The sequence below is a fragment of the Chinchilla lanigera genome, unplaced genomic scaffold (assembly GCF_000276665.1).
Source record: "Chinchilla lanigera isolate Chin_1 unplaced genomic scaffold, ChiLan1.0 scaffold00049, whole genome shotgun sequence".
NCBI classification, from domain to species: domain Eukaryota; kingdom Metazoa; phylum Chordata; class Mammalia; order Rodentia; family Chinchillidae; genus Chinchilla; species Chinchilla lanigera.
Window position 1 is genome coordinate 3,650,430 of NW_004955450.1, and position 16,167 is coordinate 3,666,596.

The 16,167-nt window shown below is 54.9% G+C and overlaps 1 protein-coding gene across 5 annotated transcripts in view; it reads right to left on the reverse strand.

Moving 5' to 3' along the window:
- Nucleotides 1-4,424: 4,424 nt before the first annotated feature.
- Pml (promyelocytic leukemia) overlaps nucleotides 4,425-16,167 on the reverse strand; it is a 37,204-nt gene continuing 25,461 nt past the window's right edge. For 2 of the 5 annotated variants that reach the window (XM_013518919.1, XM_013518918.1), the window contains 3 exons: nucleotides 15,308-15,360; nucleotides 7,682-7,832; nucleotides 4,425-6,781 (listed from right to left, as the gene is read on the reverse strand). In XM_013518919.1, coding sequence (XP_013374373.1) covers nucleotides 6,069-6,781; nucleotides 7,682-7,832; nucleotides 15,308-15,360 — 917 coding nt within the window. In that variant the 3' untranslated portion in view covers nucleotides 4,425-6,068. Of the gene's footprint in view, nucleotides 6,782-7,681; nucleotides 7,833-13,034; nucleotides 13,176-13,676; nucleotides 14,556-15,307; nucleotides 15,361-16,167 lie in introns of those variants that run through there. The other 3 variants (XM_013518921.1, XR_001235868.1, XM_013518920.1) reach the window with 3 other exon arrangements.

Below are 16,167 nucleotides of genomic sequence, written 5' to 3' on the forward strand. Positions count from 1 at the left end.
GCTCAGCAGGTTGTAGAGGCACCGACAGTTCCATGGCCAGGCAAAGGTTTTTCTAATGGCCTCAGTTTGAGGACAACCAGGCACGATTCACTGTAAAATGTTTGGGAACAGGTCAGAGGTTGAGGGCTGAACCTATATTTCCATGGACTTTGGAAAAATCTTTCCCATCTGAGCCACAGTTTTCCCTCTTGATCTGTAGCCTAAATGTCCCTCCTGCGTGCCTGCCTCATCTCGGACTTGGGCCTGTTGTATTCTCACTCCTTGGGCCCAACTTACTGAATGTAGACAGCATGGGACCCCTCAGCACAGAGGCCCCAGGAGACTAGCATGGGCCCTTTGATGTCCTCTTTGAAGCGTCCTGTGCAGGCTTCTCTGGGAACCAGCATCTGTGACTGCTTCTGCCTCATCTCCCGGTGTCCTCATCTCCCTGCGCCTTATCTCCAGGCCCAGCTGGGAACTCGATGTGTTTATTTGTTCCTCCAGGGGCCCTCGCTCCAACCCACAAGTCTGCCCTGCTGTGAGACGGTGACCTTCGTGCAGAGGGCTGGCTGGTGGCCGGGTGGGGGGCGAGGAGGAGGGGACAGCTATAAATCCCTCAAGCCTGCAACCGAGGGGTGACCCTGTCTGGTGGAGGATGAAGCTGAGAGGTTTGGAGAGGTGGGGACAGAGTCACCTATATCTTAAATAGACTGGAATCCGGAGAGCAGAGGGAGGGAAGCAGAAGGATGTGGGGAGGAGGAGGAGGCAGAAGGAGTGGCAGGAAGGGGTGGAGACACAGAGCGGTCTCTCTTCTAGGGTGTTAGATGTTGAGTTACTATTTTTATTGCATGGCTGATCTGCTAAGTTTAGAACTTTACATATGTGATTGAGTTTAATCCTCTCCATTTGTGAGTGTTATCACCCCAATTTGCATATGAGATCACAGAGCCTAAGTAGTTTGTCCAGGTCACACAGCAGAGCTGGGATTCAAACCCAGGTCCTCCGAAGTCCAGGTTCTCACTACACACGCACCCCTAAAGGGTGCCACTGTGGGCCCAGCCTCACCCCCTCCCTCGGCTTCTTGGCCAATGATTGACCCAGTTTGGCCTAGCCTGGGGTGAGCCCCTCGACTTCCGGCTGTACCCCAAGCCCTCCGCACCAGTCTGTGCTCTGACCACAGAGCCCCACAATCAGACAAGCGAGAGCGACTCCGGATGTCGGGATTAGCTGGCTAGCATTTGTATTCTGCTGAGCTATCAAGTTTGGGATATTTATGATCTTTATTAGCTGACTTTAGCATATTCCAGGCAGCTGGTCTCTGGGAGAATTCCTTGGAGCTGAGTTTAACAAGTTCCTGGAGCCAAGCACAAAGACCTTTTTCCTTTTCTTGATGGCAAATGCATGTTGGAGGAGTGGCTCGAGTCGTTCAAACTTCCTGCTGTTGTTTACTTAATTTATTTGTTTATTTTTGAGGGTGGGGGGCAGTCCGTGGAAACACTTGATCCTTCTCTCGACAGACCCCATCTGCTATATTCAGGTCCTGTGGGTCTAGAGCTGCACTTGGATTTGAGATGAAAACAAAGGATGGCTCCGTTGCTAGCCCAGGCTCAGCCAGGCCCCCCACACCTGTCTGGGTACGAAGAAAGGTTTCTGGGTTCAGATGCTGTTATCTTGCACCTAGAAAAGCCTAAGAAATCTGCAGAGTATCTCTGGTACTAAAATTTCACTGGGTGGAAACTTCTAATATGGGACAGCATCTAAAAACGCTTCTGAGGGGAGAAATAAAAAAGTTTGAGAAGCACTGTCCTAGAAGAAAACCTTAGAAATAGGATACATTTCAAGGAGGAGGACTGGAAGGTTGGGGCAGCTTTGGAGGATCCACCTTTCCTATCATTGGGGGCAAGAGCGTATAGGAAGGAGAAACCAGGAAACCCTTGCTCTCCCCAGGGCCAGGCAGCCCATGTCACCCCCTATAGATGGTGCCAGTGTAGACACAGACTCCTGGCCTCCCAGTGGGCAAACCCCAACTCTGAAGAGCTAGAGGGAGGGGCCAGGAAGGGAACATTAAAATTAGATGTGCTATGTATGTGCACCAACTCTTCCTGTATCCTGCAACCATAAACCAATAAAAATAAAATTAAAATGGACTGATATATGGAAGTGCACATACCAACTCCGCCAAGTAAATCCATCATGGTATTAACATAAACTAATAAGATAGATTAAAATAATTAAAACTGCCATTTTTTGGACATTCTTTTTTTTTGGTTTGTTTTTTTTTCAGGTACCGAGAATTGAACTCATGACCTTGCACTTGCCAGGCAGGCGCTGTGCCACTGAGCTAAATCCCCAGCCCCTAAAATTACCATTTTTAAGTAAAAATTTGAAACATGAAAAGCAATTCCAACCCTGCCATCCGCAAGCGTACCAACCTTGGATGGGATCCCTGGCCTTGCTGCCTGCGTGTCTCAAGGGGACAGGAACCAGCACGTGATTGCACACAGCGGCTGGGAGGATAAAATGAGATGGCAAATGCCAGGTGATGACACAGCGTCTGGTGCGTTGTTTTCTCCCCATTGTGCCAGCTGGGCTTTGTTCATCTGCTGCCCCAGGGCTCTCTCTCTGGGTGAGGGTGCCCATCTCTGATGGTCAACCCCCAAATGTGACCCTCATCTGGATCCAACACCACAAGCTGCCCTTGGGCCCTCACCTGGACTTTGTGGTCCTCACTCTACTCCTTGCCCCGGGGCTAACTTGGGCCCTAACCCGAGTACTGCCTCTCTCTATGGCCCTCTGCCCCATCCCCCAGCGCCTTCATTTCCCAGACCTACCCCACTCACTCCACGGTGACAATTTTTTTGCAGTACCTGGCCCCTTGCTGAGCATGTTGCTACTTAGGATTTGTCCTCAGTTAGCTTTAAAAAATCCCGAGTGTAGCCTGGTGTGGTGGTGCCTACTGTAATCACAGGATTGAGGGAGGCCACGGCAGGAGGATTGCATGTTTGAGATTCTCCTGTGCAACTTATGGAGACCCTGTCTCAAAATGAAAAACAAAAAGGGCCGGGGATGTAGTACAGCGGTAGAGAGGCCCTCGTTTGCATCTCCTGTACCAAAAAAGAAAAAAGAATCCCACCTAAGCATCATTCTGAGCAACTCCAAAACCAAGTTTTGATGGTTGGTTACACGGTTTCAAATAGATGTTAAAATAAATACAAAAAGCGCAACATTTAGAAACTGTTCTTCATCGGCACTTCTCGTTCTCTCCCATACCTTGGGAGGCCCACAAAGTACTGCAGAAAGAGCTGATTTCCCCAGCAGCCATCACCCCGTTCACTTGACCCGCCCAGCCTCAGCCAGGCTGATGGGCTGCGGCGCCCCCTGCTGTCCATGTCTGGGAACGGCCCTAGCTCGGCTCCCCGCCACCCGACAGGGTGAGTCTAGGATGCTGATATGGGATGGGAGGAGGAAGGGTGCAGGGAGAGAGGGCAGCACGTGCCCCGCCCCTCTTACCGACACTAGGGCAGCAGCTGGGTATCCTGGAGGTGGAAGGAAGAGCAACGCTGGGGCTGGAGTTCAAGCAGGTTTTGTGACCTTCACAGAGATGTGAGTGGCCCCAGAGTGGGTGCTGTCTGCTGCAGAGGCTGGCCTCCGCTCCAGGTTTGTTTCCTCTGGTGTGTTGGGAACACAGAACCACGCACTGCTCTGCCACTCCACCCTGGGTCCCTGCTCTCCTCGGCCCCTGTTGACCCCAGGACCCCCCAGCTATCTCCTCTGTCCCAAACCCAAGCTTTATTCCCTGGAAGCCAAGTCCATGACTTCCTCCCCCTCTTTTCCTGAGATAAAGCCTTGCTCTGCTATCCTAAAGCTCACAACCCTCCTGCCCCAGCCTCCTGTCTTTTCTTTTTTTTGCTAAGATCTTTTTTTTTATCATTTATAACCTTATCAGATTGCCATCTTAGTTGTCTGTGAAAGATCTTATATTTGTGTGGTTTTGCACATATTAAAAAGCTATTTTCACAAACACATTTTCTGATTGATTCATACAAAGATCTTGTGAAAGACAAATGGCCCACATTGACCCATTTTACAGAAGGAGAGCTAGAGGACCAGGAAGCTAAATGTGCCAGACCACAGCCACAGGCTGTGAAGGCTGAACTCCAGTGCTTGTGTGCGAGGAGTGCTTGGGGTGGCCATGCGAGCTCCGTCTGTGACATCTACACATTGTGCATGCCCTGGGCCTCCCCCTCTGCCGCAGGTTACTCTTAAGGCCCAGCAGAAGGATAGGGCTGTCCAGCAGGGGCCAGTGGCCAAGCTCCCAAACACCCCAGTCTCCAGCTCCTTCTTACTCCCTCTGAGGGGACTCGTGAAGCTGGTATCTCTTTCCTCCCCTGTAGCTTTCCCCTTTGGAGATGGCCCCAGTCCAAGTCCACCCTAGGACTCCCTACTTGAAATTCTGGAGGCATCTTTATTAAAGGCTGTGACAGTGTGGACAACACCAGAGTGCCCCTTTATTATAAAATCTGTGACCAACAGTGTCTCAAAATAGCCAGCGAGGAAGTAGTCAAGGCCGAGGGCAAGAGATGAGGAGGGGCCCTGTGCTGCTCTGCCAGCTGCCAAGGAGGCAGGCCCGGCCACGGTGGGTCCTGGCTTCCCGTTCTCTCTCCCCTCCCTCCACTGCCTGCTCAGAGCCAGAGCTGTAACAGGCATTTCTTTTCAACACGCTGGAGTTTGCTGTGGGCCCAAAGCAGAGTCAAGCTGGGGGGCAAATCCTGTAGGGTGTGTATATGGATCTGGGGGCGCCCACTGGACAGGGTGGGCTGTGGATACTCAACCTTTACCTGTGAAAGTGAAGGCCACCCACCATCAAGGTGGGCACCTGGGCTCTCTGGCAGCATGGGGAGGAATGGGAAGAGAAAGAAGTTGGGGAAGGGACAGCCTTGAGCACCCCGGTTCTGCTGCTGACCTCCGGAGTGACCACAGGCTGAGGCCTACAGGTTTGGAATAGGAGCTAAATTCAGGATGAGAACTTCTTTTTATTTTGGAGACAAGATCTTCCTATGTAGTTCCCTTGACCTCACTATGCAGCCCAGATTGGCCTTGAAGTCATGGCGATCTTCTTGCCTCAGCCTTCTGAGAGCTGGGATTACAGGCATGTGCCTCCTTACCTGGCTTTGGATGAGAACATTTTTCATCTAGTGACTCAGAGGCCTGCTGCCCATGTCTAAAAGCCTGGCATGGCAGAGCTGGGTGGGGGAGCTCTGCAGCCACAGGCCAATCGGCCCCTTTCACAGATGAGGGGACACTGGTGCTCCGGAACGGGAAGGAACAGGGCGAAATCTTTCTTTGCTGCTCCACGCTGCTTCTCCTAGGCTCTCAGACCTAAGTGGGCATCAAGTTGCCTGGAGAAGCTCAGACTCCTGGCCTGCCAGCAGAGGCCCTGCCCTAGGGGCCTGAGGCAGAGCTCGTGGATCTGAGGGTGCCAATGCTGCAGGCCATCTGTGGGGACATTGCGTGGGAGGCTGCGGGCAGGGGTGGTGCTGTGAGGGGTCTGTACGCCGAGGACCGCAGAGTGAAGCCATGGGACGGAAAAGGCATTTCAGTGCAGGCAGGGACAGGGATGGTGCACAGTTTCTGATGCTTTCTGCACCCCAAGGCCCCTTTTGGGTGAATATGCTCCATAAAGGACAAAAACAGAGTGGAAAAAGAGGCAGGGGCTGGCAGAACCCACACTTGTAGGGGGGCAGTTTGGTGTGAAAGGCACTTTGAGTACCCAGGGGTACCCTAACGTGGGCTCTAGGGAGGAACTACAGGGCCTCAGAGACCTGAGGTCACCCTGTCTTCACTCAGGGCCTCCCTGGTTCAGGTTCCTCAATGGGGCACTTGGGTGCCCCTGGGGGTGGGTGCCTGACTGCCTCTGCAGAGTTTTCAGCAAAGGGGAATTTGGTCCCAGAGAAAGGGAAGTGATTTTGGGCCAAAGGATTACAGAGTGCTGGGAGACAGGCCCTGGGAACGCTGGGTAGGCAGGGCCTGGCTCAGGGATCCCTCAGCTTGGGGCCAGAGAGACTGGGAGAGACGCCTTCCACCCAGGCCTAGGCCGGCTCCTTCAGCAGGCCGTCCAGGTAGGTCCTCAGGGCTTGCAGGTGGTGTGAGGGCTGTGCAGGGGGTGAGGTGCTCTGTGGGCTGAGGTAGTGGCCGTACTTCTTCAGGCCACGCTGGGGGTCACATCGGTGCGCAGTGAGCAGCTCCTGGAAGCTCACGCTGTGCAGGGCCAGGAGCCGGGCCTCTGCCCGGGACAAAACAGCTGCCTGCACCAGGGGCTGCAGAGAAGAGAAGCACTGAAGGCTGCTGAAGGAATAGACATGCTGGGCCAGCTGGGGGCCGGGCGAGACCTCAAGCAGGCGGTACAGGTCGCGCATGGCCAGCACGGTGGCCAGGGCGCTGCGCTTGCTCATGTTCCTCGCTAGGTAGGTCTTGGCCAGGTTCTTGAGTTTGAAGCTCCTAGCCCCGGGCACCTGCTCCCGGATGAGGGGTAGCACAGCCAGGAAGCCTGAGATGGTCTCCTGGAACTCCCAGAGCCTATTGATGTCCTCCAGGGCCCTAAAGAAGTTAGGGATGCCAGGCCCCCACAGGTTATAGCAAACCAAGATGGGACAGTGCATGGACCTTAGGAAGCTGAGAAAGTGCCGCAGCCCTGCCTCTAGGGAGACGGCCTTGGTGTAGATGCTGTTGAAGGCCTCTGGCTGGATGAGCACACGGAACTTGCTTTCCCGGTTCACGGCTGCCAGCTGGCTAATCTTCTGAGCTGGGCAGGAGAGAAGGGCATGGTGAGGCCTGGGGGCACCAGCGATGCTGTGGAGGGGGCATCTGACCCACCACCCCCTAGAAATCTTGCCCTTGGGATACTGCCAGAACCAGGCCGCAGCCTCCAAATGCAGCTCTGACCCAACTCCAAGGCTGGAGTTACAAGGGGAGGCCAGATTGACCTTCACACACCTCACCACCAGCTGGGTGTCCAGCTGTTCTCCACCCCACCAAGCCCAGAGTTTGCCAAACCCATAGGAGCAAAGTCACTCCTATCCGTCTTCTGTCTCGGCTGTCACCTATACCAGAGACCAGAGACTGCTTCGTAGCCCCATCCCTTAGCTAAGGCTTCTGGCCCACTCAGTACCCTGCGCTACATGAATACCCGCTGCTTCTGTCTGGTAGGGCTCACCCCAATGTCAAGTCCACACTGAAGGCCAAGGCCAGGGTTCCTGCTCCAGGGGGACATTGCAGGCCCAGGGCAAATGCCAGGGGCAGGGGGCAAGGGGTCATCTCTCCTATGGCCCTGGCTCTGTCAGCTTCCTGTGCACCCTCTTGCAGGTCAGTCCTGTACTCAGGGCCACAGCCTTGTTGGGATGACCAGTCTTGGCAAGGAGTTTGCCACTGTTTCTGGTCACAGCACATCCCCTGGGCTCCGTCCAAGAGGAGATCTGGTGCGAGGTGAATGCACAGGGTGCCTGCCTCCCTCCAACAACCAGGCCCTGCCCTCGGCTGGAGCCATGCACCTGGGAGCCCAGGGCAGCAGAGGTGGGCTGCCCACCTAGCTGTCACCACCAGGGGTCAGGGCTGGCACAGGCCTTGCGGACAGCTCTGCCTGAGCTTCTCTTGGGAACTCAGAGACTAAGCTAGAAGGGGATAGGGCGGCCCCAGGAGAACCCACTTTCATTGTCGATCTTGAGGTTAAAGAACACCAGGGGCCTGTCTTCTGCCTGAGGGTCGGTGAGGCTCTGGTTCAGGACAGGGAGGGAGCTGGGCCCCTCCAGCTGGAGGTCACTGGACTCACTGCTGCTGTCATCCAGCTCCTGGAAGGACTGCAACACAGAAAAGCCAACAGGTCAGGGTAGCCTGGGACTGTGGGAGGAGACGGTAGGGTGAGTATGAGCCAGCAGTTTGTGTGTGTGAGTGTATGAACAAGCCAGCACAACCGGGGGCATCTGTGTGCACTTGGGGAGGGGGGATTACAGAGAAATAGGTGCATGACAATGTGTGTGAGGAACAGCTGTGAACGGTGTGGCTCGTGTGTAAGGATTGTGTGTGTGAGGTGAGGCACGTGTCTACGGGAGTAGGCGTGAGGGGTGAGGTCACAGGGAAGTGTGAGTGTGTGTGGATCTGCACAGGTGGCAGTGAATGTGAGCACCAAGCACACTGGTGCACAAGTGTGTGAGAGTGTGACGATGTGAGTGAGTGTGCATGGACAAGCTATGCCATTTGTGCAGATTCAGGGCAGGGGCTGGTCACTCTGAGCACACTTTGCAGAAATGTCGAAAACTTGGGATGGAAGGAAGCAGGCCCAGACGACGTTTCTTTCTAAAAGGAGCCAGGGATTTGGCTTTGCCTATTCCCAAAGCTAGCTGAGGTCCCAGTGCCCTGCAAAAAGGGAGACAGCTCAGCCTCTTGGATGCCACCTGTGCCTGGCAGGGAGAGGGCAGTAGGGGAGCTCAGAGTTCATCGCCCATGCCCAGTTGCAGGGTAGCTAAGCACTTTGGGCCAGGCTTGGCACCCGGAACCTGGAACTCCAGCACCAGTGCTGGTCCTGGCTGTGGTGCTGTGAGAGACCCTGGGTGGGGAGCTGAGCTGGAGACTCGCTTTGAGAGATCCCCAGGAGCCAGGGCTATGCAATGGATGGAGCATCTGACACAGAGTCAATTGCCGATCATCTGCACAACCACCAAGCCCAGGTGTTCAACCTTTAGCAAACCTCCTGTGAATGCCACCTGTGGACCAGGAGGAAGGGACACAGCCAGTGTCTTGGGGACAGAGCTCAGTGCCTCTGTTTCCTCTGGCCTCTGGCTGATACCCTGACCTAGGAGACAATCCACATACCCCCCAGGCCATCCACTATGGGGGTGAAACATGTTTTCCATAAACCTTCAGCCAAGAGGAAGTCACCACAGCCCATGAACAGGTAAAAATGGGTGGATTTTCTTCTGTGTGCATTTCGGGGCCTGTGCCAGGCTCACCAACTTCCTCCAGGTAATTGATAGAATCAGACATCAAGGACAGATCTGTCTAGGGCTGGGTTTGCTGAATACACCTGCACCTCCGCATCAGTGACTCCACCACACCTTCCGGGCTGATTTTCCATCTTATTCTGAGCATCTCCTTCCCATACAGCCTCCCTCCAGGCATCTTCCTAGTTGCTGACTGCGGAATCTTGGCCTCCGACCTCTTCCTTCGAGCGACACGAGTTGTCTTCCATCTCTAGCCTTCTGGGTGCTCCCACACTTGAGCCATGGAAGGGGCTGGGTTGCCTGCTGGGTCCTCCCTGGCCCCAGCTCCCTCTTGCCAATAACTGGGCCCCCTCTCCCTGGGCCACAACTCCATCTCGCTGCCCACTAACATGGCACTCTGGGTTTTCTCTTCTGCCTTCTTTCCTTCCAAACGTAACTGCTGAAAGCACCTTTGCAGCTCTTATTGCTTCCTCCTGGCTTTTTCCATCTGGCAGCGTGCCTGCAGGCCCCAGAGCCATCTTGCCAGCCTTACACCTGCATTTCCAAGGGCAAGGCTCCCCAGAGGGCAACACAGCTGCACCTGTGGGCCACTGTCCTAATCCCTTTCTCCCTGCTGAGACACAATACCCAACACCCGTGACTGAAAGGAGGAGAGATTTATTTTGGCTCACAGTTTGTAGAGGTTTTATCCACAGCTGGCCGACCCCAAGGCAGGGCGGCACGGCGCAGGGACATGGCACAGGAGAGCTGGGGAGCGACAGAAATCCTTCAAGGCCACAACCCCAGTGATCCGCATCTTCCAATCAGACCCCATCTCCGAACAGCAAGTCAATTCTCAACTTATCAGTGAACTGATCCACCTATGATTATCACAAATCCATGACCCGAGTGCATGAGGTTGGGGGGGTGGTCCAGATATAAACCACGAGAGCCACCTCCCCCATCTTCACCCCAGGTCACAAATATGACAGCCATCAGAGCCTCGATTTTAGCGCCTCCCATTGTCCTGGTCCTATGGGAATGAGGCTTCCTTCCCTCAGGGCACCTTGGGGTCTCCTCATGGACAGGGACATCTCTTTCCTGAACTTTCCTGAGGAGAAAGGGTGGGATCTCACAGCCTGACACCTCTTCATCCACCGGCCCTCTTGCCTTTGGGGACTGGTCACCCCCTGTGGCTAGGGATGGTCACCCCCTGTGGCTAGATCACCAAACACCTGGCATTTAATCTAGACAGCTGTGAACTCACAATTCCCTCTCCCCTTGAATTCTAGCAACACAGTCAGGGAATCTCAGGACACCAAAGTAAGACTTTTCTAAAAGCCCAAAGCTACCAGGAGGAAGAGTAGTGGGTACCCAGCAGGCTAGGCCTTGGCACCTTGCCCTCCCTGCCCTCTGAGGGGACTCCTGGCCCACCTTAGCCCCAGCTTTATGCGATGAATGAGAATGGCTGGATGGGGGGTGGGGGGGTGGAGCCCAGAAGAGGACAATTTGAGGACAAGGCTAAGAGATGGGATCAGAGGGACAGGGAAGGGGAAGAAGGCCATAGGTGCAGAAAGATGGAGGCCAGTGGGTGAGGAAAGGAAAGGAAACAGTAAGAAAAGATCTGAGAAACACTGAGAACTCAGCACGGGGGGCTTCGAATTGAAAAAGTGCTGGTGTGGGTTTGGAGCTGGGTGCTCTTTGATAGTCTCTGAAAGAGGCAACTAAACACTAGGATGGTCGTTAGACTGGGTCCCTGGGCTGTGCTTCTCTGCATGCAAACCGACAGAGTTGCGTGGGATCTAGGAGGTGTGTGACTACGAACGCACATTCCACTAGGTTGACCAGCTGTGTCCACCTCACTCATTTCCACCACAGACCCCATGGTCCAAACCAGTCAACTGTGGCCCAGCTCATCATAGCAGGTCCGACAGTGGCCTCAGGCATGCACACAGAAAGTGCTAGCTAGCAGTGGAGCCAGCTTCCCAAAGCCTAGGAGGTTCACCTGGGTGTCCAGGCTCTCTTGTCCCATGCCATATCATACCCTATAGGTAACATCACCTCCATTTAAGCCTCATGCACATAACTGGGAGTTAGTAGCACTAAAAAATTCTGGAAGCCGAGACTGTATCACAGACCAACTGAACCACAATCTCCCGGTGTGGGACCCAGGAATGCACAGTTGCTAAAACTCCCCGGTGCCCAGGCAGGCTTGGGAACCATTGTCTTCCCTGTGGATTAGTCTCATGTTTGGTCATTAGCCAAGCAGACCTCTTTGGTGGTCAGCGTCCACCTCCTGATGGTATCTAGCATCTGACAGTGACATTCAGTGAGTCCCCAAGCTCCTGAGAGTCCTTCAGTGCCCAAGCCGTAGCAAACAAGAAACACACCTTTTTGGTTCTTACAACCACCAACCTCCAGCTCCTGCAAAGTCACCAAGACCCAGCAGATGAGCCACACGTACCATTGCTGGCCTGTGCCCTCTGTGGCCACTTGCAAGTGGCACAGTGCCCCACCTTCTCCACCAAGCACCCCGACTCTTTCTAATATGCACATTTGCCAGTGCCATGGCCCTGGGACCAACTGCTCCCTGCTGGAGGTGCTGCTGACTCACCCTGGATGTTACATGGTAAGCACAGTCCTCACCCCAGGGACTCCACAAGCAGGCCTGGGACTCACCCTCCACACCAACTCCCACTGTGCCACACAGCACCCCTCCTTGCTCCAAGTCTACCCGAGCCCCCGACAGGCAGAGACGTCACAGATGCAGAGGGAGTCCATGCCACGGCCCCTCTAAGTCCCGGCCACTTGGAAGAGGTGCCGCTTGAACAGACCAGCCTTCTACCGGCTCTCAGCTGAGGTGTGACAAAGGCCATGGCAGGGAGCACATGGGACCGGATGGCCTGGAACACCTTGTCCCCTAGCCTGGGAAGTGGTGATTTGCAGTGGGAGTGCTGTGGGCTCCTGAAGGGGACCAGCAGTCTGAAGGGACTCAGAAAGTGGGTGAGCAATGCACCGGAGAGACCCAGCTACTTTTTAAAAAAATATTCTATTTGAAAGCTTGGGACTCTGGTGATAGTCAGTTGTTTACAGGCACCTTTAAGAAACACACAGAGAAGCAGTGGGCTCTGATCTCTCCCACCTTGAGTCCACTCTCCAAAGTGAATGCCACCTTCTAGCTGTGCACTTTTCCATAAACTGAAATGCACCCATCCTATCCTGTGATTAACCCTACATCCACTCCAGATTCCTCGCTGACAGCTGGGGATGGGACACGTCCCTCTCTTGCCCCAAGTCCCCCACCCTCCTCTTCAGTGCCATTCTCCTGATGTCTGATGAGGCTCTGGACACCTGTCTTTTCTCTACCTTTCCCCCCCAAGTCAGTGACAGCTTTAGCTTTATCATCATCAAAGGATGGACAGTGGCTAGGTACTAGAGGATGCAGGGATGCCCCCAGATGGGTAGATGTGGGGAATAGGAAAGGGACGGGTGCTCAGGGCTCAGCCTGTGCAATCACATGGGTGGTTCAGCCATTCTCAGAGAAGGGGGAAGAGAGGCTGGGGTTGACCCAGGACCAAAGCGGTAGAGAAGAGGCATGAGGGAAAGACCCAGAGTGCAGCCAAGGACACCCAGGACTAAATGGGATATGTGCTCAGAGGCGTGGAGCTGGAGGGACAGAGGGAGGTGTGGCAAGGAAGGCGCAGCGTGAAGCATCAACAAAGGATGCAGGGGTGGGTGGAGAGATGATATCTTTCAGGGTGTTGAGAAGGAAGCGTGAGTGTTAGAAGATGCAGGAGATTTGAAGACAGAGAGACAGAGGCGAGGGGGTGAGGAGTGTGCCAAGACACAGGGCTGAGTGCCAGGGGCAGGCAGATGGCCCTTCCACCTAACGCTGAGGACAGGAGAAAGACTGGATAGGGACATGTGAATCCAAATTCAGGCAGCAAAGCTGTCCACAATCCCGTGCCATCAGGGGCTCTTGTTTTCTCCCTGCAACAGATAGCACAGACACCAGCAGAGCGTGAGGGTCCGAGAAGACCCAGGGAGCGTCACATGGCGCAGGAGGGAGTGACATCCGGGTACCAGAGATCCTCAGAGACCAGAGGCGGTCCTTTGCAGTTGTCTTCCTGGTGGCTGCTCCTCGACAGATCTTGCCTCCAGGGAGCAGCAGGGAGGCAGCAGGCTCCTGACTTCCTCCTGGGCTGTCTCTGCCTAACCAGAAGCCTGGTGGGCAGGGAGCAGAGAGCCTGGTTACGAATGAACAAAATGGGGACAGTGCCTGCTCGGGGAGATGATGCAGAATGAAGGGCTTAAGGAAGAGCAGGCGGTGCTCAGAGTCCAGTTTGGAGATGGGCAGATGTGGTGGTGAGGTGCGGGTAGCCATAGGACTGGCGGCTAATGCGGGATGGGATGACGACCCTTGGGAGGTCAAGGAACAGAGGCCACGGGGGCGATGTTGCTATCATCCAGGAAAAAGGCAGGACTGAGTGGGGAGTCTATGCTCACATCTGCCTGCCTTAAAGGGAGGTGGATGGACCCCTGAGATGAATGAGAGGTGCAGAGATCCCTGAGAGCTGGACCTCAGAGGCACAGGGGCCTCACCAGACCATGGGGTCTTGCACACTCTGGACCTTGGATGAGTGTGGGAGGAAGTGGGGACCGGTGTGCCCAAGGGAAACTGGTCTCAGTGCCGCCTGCTGGCTGTGGAATAAGGGCTTGCAACGGTGATCGTTCAGAAGTGTTTATTGGGCAGCACATCTGCTGCAGCTCAGGACAGCCACATGGGCTGGGGTCCTGGAGGAGGCCCAGGGAAAGGCTTGGGCAGGGACATGGGCTGGGAACATGGGAGTACACAAAGGGTAAGAGAAGCTTCCTTCTTGGGCAAAGAGGCCTGTGAGGAAGGGTGGCCTGAACTTCAGCCATGCCCAAGGTCCACGTGGCTGGAGCCCAGGGCAGGGTGTCTGACTGTAAGGTGCGGGTATCACCTACAGAGAAGGGAGGCTCTTGGGGCTCTCAGAGGCCTGGCCAAGCAGAGCCTGGCCCAGGTTGGTGAAGGGCCTCTTGGGCTTGTGTGAGGGTGGAGATGCAACTGGTCAGGCATCCACTGGGACGGGGACTTGTAATCCCAAATCCCTGGGGGGAGCCCCTGCCCCTAGAGTCACGAGTGCTGAGCCTTCCTGTGTCCCCCCCAACCCCCCCGTGGGAGACACTGAACTGCGAGGCCGTGAAGGAGAGAAGGAGGGCCAAAAAACTGTTGAGCCACTGGGCTTAGCGGGGAGATCCTTGGAGGGAATGGCTGCGGGATGGCGCTGCGCTGAGTGCCCGGTGGGGCAGGCCGAAGATCCTTCGCAGGCGGCTAGCAAGCTCCTGGGTATCAGCAGGATGCCTGGGAGGTACTGTGGTGACAGGGGTGGTGGCCTGTGCCATGGGGGGTGGCAGAGTCTGTACAGTGGCCTGATACTGGCGGAGGACATGGTGAAGGCTGATGGCTCTCTGTGCCCTGTGCAAGCGTGTGCGGATCCCTCGGAGGACGGTAGTGAGCTTCTGGTGATCAAGAGGCTGGCGGGGACCGGCGCTGGGGGCTGCAGCAGGCTGGGCAGGATGCTGGGGAGGTCAAGTTGGGGGGTGGCATGTGCCTAGGGGCCGATGGGAGGCCCCTTGTGCTCTCTACAGCAGGGAAGAGGCTGGCGAGGAGGGTGGCTCGGGGTCTCTGGTGGTTCCAGGCACTTCCAACACAGACCTCAGCCCGAGTGCTGGAAGGGACCTTGGGCCACCCAGTCCAGCCTTTTGCTCTACCCCATCCCTTTCCCTGGACATGGGACAGCCCAGCCTCTAATAACACACTGCAAGGGACAGAAATGTCGCTACCCACAAGGCCACGGGATGGTTTTAAAGTTCTTTCTTACATAGAGCCAAAACTTGCTAGTCTGGCCCCTGTGACTGCACACCTTTCACCCCACCAGTCCTCATTGTCTGGGACAAGCAGGGAGTGAGTTCTCCTCCAGCCCTCCTCATGGGGGATTTAGGGAACAGAAAATGCATGAGGAAGTTGCAAAGGCCTTGGACCCTGCAGAGGAGAGTGGGCTCTGAAAGGATGCGCACTACCAGGCATCTTGAAAGAGCACATCTGGCCACCAAAGGCACCCAACCTGGCATGGGAAGCAGGCAGGGAAGTCAAGGCATGTGGCTAGCACTTGCAGAGACTTTTTACAACAGGTTAGGTCTCACTGTCTAGCTGGAAAATTCCCCTCTCCCCCATGCAAGGTGAATTTGAGAGTCACACATGGTGACTATGGCCCCTGGGACCTGGAATGGGGGGCAGCAGGAATCCCTGGCCGGCCTTCTGGGCCACTCACCAAGTTCTCAGCATCAGAGTCTTCTGAACTGCTGATCACCACGATGGGCTCATCTGGAATGGAGAGTAGGGGCAGCGTTGGGGACCCTCTGGGTGCACACCTGGAGAGTGTGTTAGTGGGGCGTGGGGGTCATGGGGTGGGAAAGGAGGGTCATGGTCAGGGTGTGGGATCCCTGCAGGCCAGTGGGCCAGGGGGCGGGTGGCAGTGTTCTGCCAGGGGCAATGAGAATGCATGCTGTATATACGAGTGGACAGGCTTTGAGTTTGGGTTTTTCACAAATGGATTTCTATCATTTCCAGTTGTGTGTCATCTATGAATATTTATTTAATCTACTGGCCATGAATTGAGAAAATTCTTCCTGTACAAAGAGCCTGACAACTGACAACCATCCTGGGTTTGGAGCTTTTTCTTTTTGGTACTGGGATTGAACTCAACCCTTATTTTTTTTGTTTTGAGATAGGCCCTCACTAAAGCAGTCCAGGTTAGGTTGCCCAGGTTAGATTCCAACTCGTAATTACTGCCTCAGCCTCCCAGAGTACTAGGATTACCGGTATGCAGCACCGCCCTGGCTGGAAGGTTTTGCAATGCTCAAGAAGAACACTGATTTCCTCTAATCTCAAGGAATAGCAGGCAGGACACCATGTGTGACCAGGGTTGGGGCCCTGTCGGGAGCCTCTGTAATGCAGAATAAAGACAGGCTCTCTAGTTCCAGAATAGTTAGGGTTGACCTCAGCTCCTTCCTGAGGACTCAAGTCTCCCTGTCTGGCAGGGTCCATAAAAGATATTAGTGAGGACAAAGGAGATACCTAGGTGGGTAGTGTTTGCGGAACTGGGGAAATGCGCGGGTAGACTTCACCTCT